General features: G+C 44.6%; 2 protein-coding genes across 5 annotated transcripts in view; one reads left to right on the plus strand and one right to left on the minus strand.

Annotated features, from left to right (window-relative positions):
• ACBD7 (acyl-CoA binding domain containing 7) overlaps positions 1–5,290 on the minus strand; it is a 9,680-nt gene extending 4,390 nt beyond the window's left edge. Inside the window, exon 1 of the mRNA XM_057383139.1 lies at positions 4,529–5,290. Within this exon, the coding sequence (XP_057239122.1) occupies positions 4,529–5,071 (543 nt within the window). The 5' untranslated portion in view covers positions 5,072–5,290. The remainder of the gene's footprint in view (positions 1–4,528) is intronic.
• Positions 5,291–6,331: 1,041 nt separating this feature from the next.
• On the plus strand, positions 6,332–9,471 carry RPP38 (ribonuclease P/MRP subunit p38). 4 transcript variants are annotated; one of them, XM_057383215.1, is made up of 2 exons: positions 6,332–6,382; positions 8,460–9,471. In XM_057383215.1, exon 2 carries the CDS (start codon positions 8,487–8,489, stop codon positions 9,336–9,338), a length of 852 nt encoding a protein of 283 aa, XP_057239198.1. In that variant the 5' UTR covers positions 6,332–6,382; positions 8,460–8,486; the 3' UTR covers positions 9,339–9,471. The 4 variants fall into 4 exon arrangements, with proteins under 4 accessions (XP_057239198.1, XP_057239189.1, XP_057239215.1 ...); XM_057383206.1 differs by lacking the exon at positions 6,332–6,382 and adding an exon at positions 6,707–6,745; XM_057383232.1 differs by lacking the exon at positions 6,332–6,382 and adding an exon at positions 6,717–6,738.
• Positions 9,472–9,474: the final 3 nt, after the last annotated feature.

The raw sequence follows: 9,474 nt of genomic DNA on the forward strand, positions 1-9,474 counted from the left end.
TAAAGTGCAATGGAAAGAAGAGACAAAAATCCTGCAGCAATGCAATGCTTTTTAACAAATAATCTTCCAACTCAGTGAGAACCTCAGTGTTTGCATAATTGACTAGCAGAAGTTTCTGAGAGATTCCCATCAAGGCTTCCCTGAACCAAATGCCCAGTAGGGGCTGCAGGAGCACAGACAAGAATTGGTGTGCTAAAATTGATAAAGACTGTTTTAAGTTTGAGAAATGCTGCTGTTCTATTTTGAATATAACAATCCTTCTGAGAATTAGACAGATTCCAAGTGCCATTTGTCTTCATAAAGCTCTGACATTCGGTCATTTGATCAGGTATATGATTTGGCATAAATTCTAAATTAAATTACTTCCAAACTATATTCTCAAGTCTAAAATTTTATATAGTGAAACATGCAACTACTTATGTAGTTTGTTCCTGCTTTAATAATAATTCTTKATATATTACTAAAATGCAACTATACCATAGAATCATAGAAAAACATGAAGCTTTAAGTCCAATGTATTGTATCTGATGTATCTGATTTCTTTTAAGAACTAAACACTGTAAATTTTTTTTAACCAACCAAGTATTTGAGAGYGGTGAAAAACAAATGCAGGATTTTTCTAGAATAAAAACCCCATAAGGCTCAGAATATGTTCATATGCTATGTGTATATGTTGCATTTAATTTAGATAAACCAAAATTGTRTGCTCTAGGCTCTATAAAGCTGAATCAACAATGTTGAAATAGCCTTACAGCATCCCTTCTCAGCTTTTTTTTTTTGTAATATTAATACTTACTTTCGTGAAAGCCTTGGAATCTTTATTTTTCTTCTTACGCTGTACTGTCTTTTGTTCTCTTTCTGCACAACTGTACCTGGATTTCCTACAAGCACCTGAAATGCTTCAGCAAGTTCAGATGTTAAGCTCATTTTTAATTTTTCACCAAAAATTGCCAAGGGCCATAGAAAGTAAGTAAAGAACACTATCCTTCCTTTCAGTAGCAAACCCAGAATGGTGAATTCACATGTTTTGGCCAAGTCACAACAGCACAGRCAGAGAATTTGAGGTTTGGGGCAGATGCACTTTACCCTGCACAGCAYGGATGCCTTCAGCCTGGGAGCAGGGAGGGGACAGACACATTGCCATACGCAGGAAAGGAGTCTGAGCTCACAGTATGGGTGACATTGCTCATAGGACTTTTTACCTCACTATATGTCTTGGTAGTCAGGTGGCTTTATCCTTCCATGAAAATAGGCCTGTTCCCCTTARTGCTCACCTTGGGGAAGAGGCAAGGACATGGGGATTGCAGAGAAGCTCACATGCTCTGAATTTACATCCCAGCCTACCCCTGAGTCACTCCAGCCGTGCCASGCACACACTGCAGCAGTAGGATGGGAGGGAGTTTTGTACTCAGGCAGCAAGACTGAGTTGCTGAAACCTAATTACACAAAACCACCTCTGCATTAACAACAGTATTTTTAATAGATGTACAGCATTTATAATGGGGAAGCATTTAATGAGGGGAAAGAAAATYAGCAGTGCAAACTACCTTACCACTGAAAAATAGTGGTCGAAAGAAACTGGAACTTTACATCTTTGACACTCCTAAAAGCAAAGCATTTAAGGTCGCACTATTGGTACAGATATAAAAGGGACATACATTTGCTTACAAAAATAAATGTGATGACCTAGCATTTGAGTAGGTTGCAAAAATAAAATTTTTACAATTTTATTAAAATAAATATTTCATTATTAATCCAAGTATCAGTAATGTGACATTCTTGACTACACYTATCATTGGCTCCATCACAACCTCTTAATATTATCCATTAATATAAGCAAAAAAAAGCAGCAGTCATGCTCTGTTAACTGTAAGCTTTAGAAGTAGTATTAATAATAAAACATAACTGGGTTGTCACATTGTTTAAATAAGTTACTACTGCAYGTGAGCCTCTGCCAGCACTSGTGTACAAAGACCATTCAAATCTGCRGAAATCCTTCACGTGTTTGGAATTATTTTCTGATCTAAACTTCTGTCCTMGGATAGAGCTCATTTCTCCCTCGTACCTGGAACAGTGCAGTGTTTTGGATTCAGTATGAAAACAATGTTGATAACACAAAGATGTTCTGGTTGCTGCTGAGCAGTGCTCGCACTGAGCCAARGACTTTTCAGAGTCTCATGCTCTGAAAGTGAGGAGCTGCACAAGAAGCTGGGGAAGTGGGGGGGACACATCTGGGACAGCTGACCAAACTGGCCAAAGGGATATCCCACACCACAGAACACCATGGCCAGTACAGGAACTGGGAGCAGCTGGCCAGGAGGGGCTGATTGCTGCTCAGGGATGGGCCTGGCCTTGGTCAGCGGGTGGAGAGCAATTGCATTGTGCATCACTTGTTTCTCCTGGGTTTTATTGCATATTCCCTCTCTCTCTCTCTCTCTCATTACTGTTATCACAGTGTTATATTTACTTTTAAAAAAATCATTAAACTTCTTATCTCAACCTCCTTCTGCCCAGCCCCCTCCCCAGTTCTCCTCCCCATGCCACTGTAGGGGACAGGGATGTAAGCAACTGGCTGCATGGTATTTATTTGCTGGCTGGTGTTAAACCATGACAACTTCACAGTAAGAATGAACCAGAAGCTGTGTTAGATTGTACAGAACAAAATATTTWAAAAAATAATTAAAGAAACCATCAAGTTAATAACCTTATCTTCATCTCATTTTGTTCTATTCATATTTTAGTCTATTCATGTAATTTTATTCTATTCATATTTGCCTATTCATCTATAGGCAAATATCRCAAGATACTTAAAAAATTTGCAAATGCAGTGCAGAACTGAAATCTAAATACTAAATATTTCTTTCTTCRTCCCCCTCTAGCTGATCATTGTGCACAGACTATTGCTTAGGACTTGCCTGCTTACACAACATACTTATGAGCAGCCTGTAAAAATATAATTTCCCTTTAATCTTGTGCCAATAAAACTCATGTGCCTTTAATTCCTCAAATAAACAGCATAAAAATATATGCAGACATAAACATACACATATGCATTAAAGATAAATGCACAAATTATCAGACTATCAWCAGATACTGCCTTTTGGCAAAGAAAAAAGCTTGAATGAGTTCTTAATTTAGAGCAGAATATTTTACCAGTTTGCAAAACTTGCAACTATTTTACAGCCTCATTGATGAGAACATTATTTTATTCATTTGTTCTCATTCCCATACAGCCAGATTCAATAAATTTATGGATATTGAAAAAAAAAATGTAACCTTTAAACCAAACCAATGTGGACAAAAAAGCTCTATAATATCTAATGCAGAATGTGTACAGTGAGCTTAAAATTTCAACCACTGATCTTTATGTGAAAATGTAACTGTATACAGCAATGGAACAACATATCATACTGCACTTGCCTCTTTCTTACCATTATTTATGGCTCATTGCTTAATCATCCAGCTAATAAATTCCCTTTCTAAGGTGAATTAAAGGCAGAAGAAAACAAACTATAATTTCAGTGATTGTTAATTAAGCAAAGGTGGCCTTATGCTTGAGATTTGGCGATTTTGAACTGCTGAAGAAATAGGTTTCTTCTTCTTAGCTKTAAGTGTAACACAGCACAACGAAACCTCTGTGCTATTCAAAATAATTGCAGCTCAGAAGAAAATTGCTAAGCTGCTGGCAGTGCACTCCCTGCATCTAGGTCAGAGCATTGTGTTGTTCTCTTTTTGCAAAATGCACACTAACTAAGCTGAGCCAGACATAATGAGACAGGGATAAAAGAGCTTGCAAATCTTGAAGTGAAAGGGATAATAGGAAAGCCTGCAGAAGAAAAACAGCCTAATCCATCAGGGCATGGCCAAGACAAGGGAAGTATTCATAGTTTCCCACAAAGGTGGGAGGCTAAAAGSCAGCAATGAAGATAATTTCCTCAAGAGCTATTGAAAGCTATAGTCAGAGAGAAGGTAAAAGGAAGATCTCTCCCTAGCAAGAAGGTAGGAGTAAAAGGTGTCCTACTATAACACAAGTCCATCAAAATGTACCAGTTCAAAATGCACACACCTTAAAAAGACTCACAACTTCCTTAAAAATTATTTATGCTTTCCAAACACACATATAACATTGTCTCAGTGCTAGAAGTTTCCCTTCTCCTTTAATAGCTCAAAGCAACCAGCTAGATTCTAAAAACGTAAGTATGTACCTGCCTTTCTCAGTTATGGCAAACTCAGATGCGCATCTAAAGAAAAATAATTTATGCATGCCTTGAACAGGTAAGGTTCCAAAATACTACATTACCTATGAAATAGTTCAAATTAACCAGCACGTTTCTCACCCTATACTTGTTAGAAGTAATGCATTATTTCCAAGGGTTTGGGCAAATTTCCCTTACTGCAAAGTAATCTTGATTTTGCAGTAAAATTCTTTATGCTGAAGAAATACCGCAGTCTCCAGCACGGCATTACACGGACGTTCAGTGCATCGCTCTCCTCTCGTCTCCGTCTCGCCAGATGCAGAGCTCCTTACCTGCAGAGTCATGATGCTGCGAGGATGCCCGGACGGCCTCGTTCCTTCTGCGGCGGGGACGCGGCGCTGCTGCCGGGCGGCTCCGGGGGCGCGGAGCGGTGGCGCTGGGATGTCACAGTGACCTGAGCTCGGCAGCCGCAGCGGAGCCGCGCCGGGAAGCACTAAAGGACCCGCTCCCGCTGCGCCCCTGGGGACCGCCGCGACAACTGAGCGGCGACAAAGCGGGCGAGGGGCGGTGGGGGCAGGGAGCTTTAAGCCCACAGCCGTTTCCGCAGAAAGCCTGAGCTCGCTTCCATTCCACTGAGGATTAGGCCACCAGGCTGCGAGCAGCGGYACAGAAAGAGTGCCAAGCCGTTGGTTTGAAAAAAGTATTTTTGAGATATTTGAACAGCAAGCAGAACAGTTATTGGTACTGTTTGTTCCCTCTGTCTCAGGCCTAGCCCATGTCCCTGCCCCGCCAATGTGGGACCTCGCATCCTTCAGCTGCAGCTCTGAAAAACGTGGGTCATCCCAAGGATACCTCACACAAGTGGCTACACACATAAAATACACAGTGAATGCTGGTTTTTCATTTGGTCTATTTAAGACAGAATAAAAAGGATATTAAATGAATTGATAAACTAGCGTACAAATGTAACCATTGAAGAAAAAAAAAAATCCATCCCTATTGTATCAATGAATAAATGATTTATATTCATGCCTCGATACCTTTATGCTCATCATTCCCTGAGCATCGTTTGATCACACTACTAGGTACTTCTGCATTTTTAAACCAACTAACTTCCATAAAACCAGGCAAAAAAAGTAATTTGAGGGGAAACAAGTCCACGTTGAATTAAGCCAGGGATTCACGAGAAAACAAAACAAGTTAATTTCCATGAATAGGAGATTTGAAAAAAAAACCAAAAAACAACCAACTCCGAAGCACCGGTGTCCTGCTGAAGAAGTTCTGCTCTTTCAGAACCAAGAAACTGCGCTTAACCATGCTGTGCACTGTGTTAAACGCGGAAACTGAATGTGCTTGTGGAGATTTGTCAAAGGCTCCGGCAGATTGAGCGAAACACTGAACGGATCCAATCCTTACCCGCTACTTTAGTTACCGAACCCAACGTACGCGCAAAACACGCGCACTGCACCTCAGCGAGTGACGCCCCGGTGCTGTGAAGTCCCTATGAAGCACCCGGTGACCCGGCCCTGAGTGCGTTAGCTGACATGCGACAGAGCAGGTCYGCCATCGCCTGTGCGCCAACTTTCGGGAGCGCTCGAGGCCTGGGAATGCCAGTGGCGAGCCTACGGTGAGACCGCCAGGGGCGGACCCGGCACCAGCGCTTCAACGCTGCTTGGGACCAGCGCTACGGGGCGCAGCCCGGAGCCGCCCGCCGAGCGCCGCAGCGGGACCCGCCGAACAGCCCAGCGCCGCCTCCGGCCCCGCACCGCCCCGCCGGCCACGGACACCGCCCCGCCGGCCACGGACACAGCCCCGTCGCACAAAAATCCACCCGCCCCGGGCCGTGCGGCGTACCGGGACCAGACCGGGGGGAATAACTGGGCCGGGCCGGGGGCGGGGCGGGGCGGGGCCGGTGGATGAAACGGGGCCGAAGCGGAGGCGGAGCGGCCTCGGGGGGCGGAGCAGGGCCGGAGCGGAGGCGGAGCGGGGCCGGAGCGGAGGCGAAGCGGGGCCGGAGCGGAGGCGGAGCAGGGCCGGAGCGGAGGCGGAGCGGGGCCGGAGCGGAGGCGGAGCGGGGCCGGAGCGGAGGCGGAGCAGGGCCGGAGCGGAGGCGGAGGGCCGGGCCGCGGGGCGGAGCGGGGCCGTGCTGCGGCCCTTGGCGTGTTTCCGGAGCGCGGGCGGCCGAGGTAAGGCCCGCTCTGTGCCGGTGGGCGGGGGGCAGCTGCGGCCTGGGCCCTGCGGTCGGGCAGCCCGAGGCCGTTCCGCTCCCGTGGCCGTCTGGGCCCGGCCCGGCGCTGCTCGGCGGTGGAAGTGCGGCCCGGGTTGCGGGGCGCGGGGAGCGGGTGCTGCGGCCCCGGGGGAGCCCCCACCTCAGGGGCCCCGTGTCGTGCTGGAGCCGTGCTCAACCCGCGTTTCCAGGAGCAGGAGGAGCCCACGGAGCGCTCTGGAGCGGAAGCGGCTGGAGAGGGTTCCTGGTGGAGGTGAACGTGGGCGGTGTTCCCCCGATCGATCTCCCGCAGGAAGCGAGGGGGTCGTGACAGCGGTGCGAGGTGGAGGAGCTTAGTGTTTGATTTTTCACTCCTTGCTCTGTTTCCTTTTTCCTGCACACTCGTTTTTCTCAGGAGTGACCATTTTGAAAAGAAAAATGTAATCTTTCAGCTGTGATCGTGTTTCATGGTCTTTTTCTCATACACAAKTCTATTGCTAACTTTGCTTCTCAAAGGTCATCAGAGCATCCCTCATTGAAAGCTTTTAAAAGCAATAACCCTGAGCTCATTTTTTTTTTTAAATTATTGTAAGTTTCCATGCTAACTCAGTCACAAGTAAGAATTCTTGTGGTCATTTCCATTCTTAGTTGTGTTCACTTTTCGATTGTTGMCACTGTGATGATAAGCGAGAGGGATTAGACAACTGCATGAATGATAACTCCATAAAAGACTAATAGTTGGGACATTTTTGTTCTTGTATCCCAGATGCAACACAGAGTGCTTGCRAGCTGAGGGGAATGCCAGCCCTATGTTCCCCAGATAATTTCTCCAATTTACTGCTGGAGGCAGACAGCTGGGTTAGATGGACTAATGCTGGAGTGGCCCAGGGCATTTCGTACATTGTTCTGAGAGTACTCAAGAGTGCCACGGTGCTTTCTTGTATTTTGGAATCCTCAGTTTTACTGTTCTCTGAAAACTACTTCAGTGGTTTTGACTCTCATTTTGGGTAACAGTTCACTGGCATTGATACAGGTATGTTTAAGAAAGAATCACAGAATATAGACTATCCTGAATTGGACAGATCTCACAAGGATCATCAAATCTAACTCCTGGCCCTGCACAGAATTGCCCACAGAATCACCATGTGCTTCTCCTGCTGTCCTCCAGACAAGAGTTTAAGTGAGTGAAAATCAGTCCAGATAGATGATGCTTGATGACAGTACAGTTAGTGATGTTTGTTTTCTTTTTATACCAAGGTAGCTCACTACCAGTACACAGAGAGCTGGTATGACTTGCAAAATGGTATCTTAGGTGGCAGCCTTCATATTTTTGAGAGCTGTACATAAATGCAATCCATATGCGTGCTTGGGTAACTAGGAGGCATGGTCTAGGTGACACAAAAGACCTCTTCTGAACTTTGGGAGGCTTGCAGGGAATTGCATTCCATCCCTGAAAGCAGAAATTATTAAGAGTCTGTAAGTTTCTATCATACCTTCCAGATGCAGAAAAACACAAAGGCATGGACTAGACTGACAAGACAAATTTCAATCCTAAATAAATTCAGGAACTTGAAGCTTGTTTCATGTTGTGATTCAGCTTTTTTGTTGGATTTTTTTTTTGTCTTTTTGTTGTTTTTTGTTTGCTTGTTTTTTTGTTTTGTTCCCATGCCATGGAGGTCAATGCAGCTGTGCAACAGTGGAAGTGGTCCTTCAACCTGTGATTCTGTGGGGGGGGTTATTGTTTGGTTGGGTTTGGTTTTGTTTTTTTTACATCTGTAATACCTTCAGCTGCTTCTGCTGAGCTTCAGAAGGGTCTGTTGTCACTGCTGTTGCCTTACTATCCTGTCCAGTTTTTTTCAAAATTTACATGAAAAGAGCAGCCCTGCACCTGCCCTGTGGAAGATGTGTGAAGGATGGGTGCCAATGTGAGGAGGTTGACAGATGCCAATGTCAYTGACATGTTTCTCTTCTGCATTCCCAAAAGAAGCTTTTTTTTTGACAACGTCCACAGTGCACAGTGCAGTATTTGAACTAATGTCTACGTCTTTCTTTCTTAGGGTGATAAAACACAGAACCACCGCAGGATGTCTGTAATTCCGCAAGGGACAGCAACACTTCGGAAAGCAAAGAAAACCACTGTAAAAACATGTCTAGATAACCCCTTTGTTTTCCAATGGAAAACCATAGATGGAGAAGATATGCATTTTATACTGGAGACCTTAGAAGAAAGGATTAAACATATTGGACTTAAAAARATTGAGAGTCCAAGAAAGAAAAAACGTTCCCTTACAAAAAAACAAATGGAAAAAAAGGGTGACGTTGGCACCAATGAAGTCYCTAAAGAAGGGGAAACAGAAAACAATCAACAAAAAGCAGGATGGACTGACATWAGTATCAGAAGACAGCTTGCTATTGGAGTTAATGAAGTTACCAAAGCATTGGAAAAAAATGAACTTCTTCTCTTGCTGGTGTGCAAGTCTGCCAAACCTGCCATGATCACGTCGCACCTGATMGAGCTGAGCGCCAGCCGCGCCACGCCGGCAGGGCAGGTGCCACGGCTCAGCGAGACGGTCGCGCCCCTTCTGGGCTTAACATCCATCTTGGCACTTGGCTTCAAAAAGCAGTCCGACCAATTCACTGAAGCAATAGAAGCGATMATTCCAAAGATACCAGCTTTGGATGTGCCGTGGTTTCAGTATGGAACTGAAGAATCCATGGCTTACGCAGATACAGATTCTTCAGAAAATCTGGAACCCGAAGAGCTTGCAGAGGTGCTGGAGGATGAGCTCACAARTCAGAAGCGGAAGCATATGGAAAGCAATCAGCCTGATCTTTCAAATGTAATTTTGCAGCCTTTGAAAATCAAGAAACTTGTCCCAAATCCCAATAAGATAAAGAAACCACCTCGCAAAAAGAAAAAGGCTTTTTCAGCATAACTGAGTTTAGTTCTTTCTAGTAAACTGATTTTTTAAATGCTGAATGGAATACAGTTTTAACTGAGCAAATCTTAAAGGCTTTACAGTGTAAAGTTCTTGAATACAAGGTGAACTTTATGTTGCATTTGGTTGAAGT

Source organism: Malurus melanocephalus, unplaced genomic scaffold (assembly GCF_030028575.1).
Source record: "Malurus melanocephalus ecotype Western Australia unplaced genomic scaffold, MMel_1.1 scaffold_14, whole genome shotgun sequence".
NCBI lineage: Eukaryota > Metazoa > Chordata > Aves > Passeriformes > Maluridae > Malurus > Malurus melanocephalus.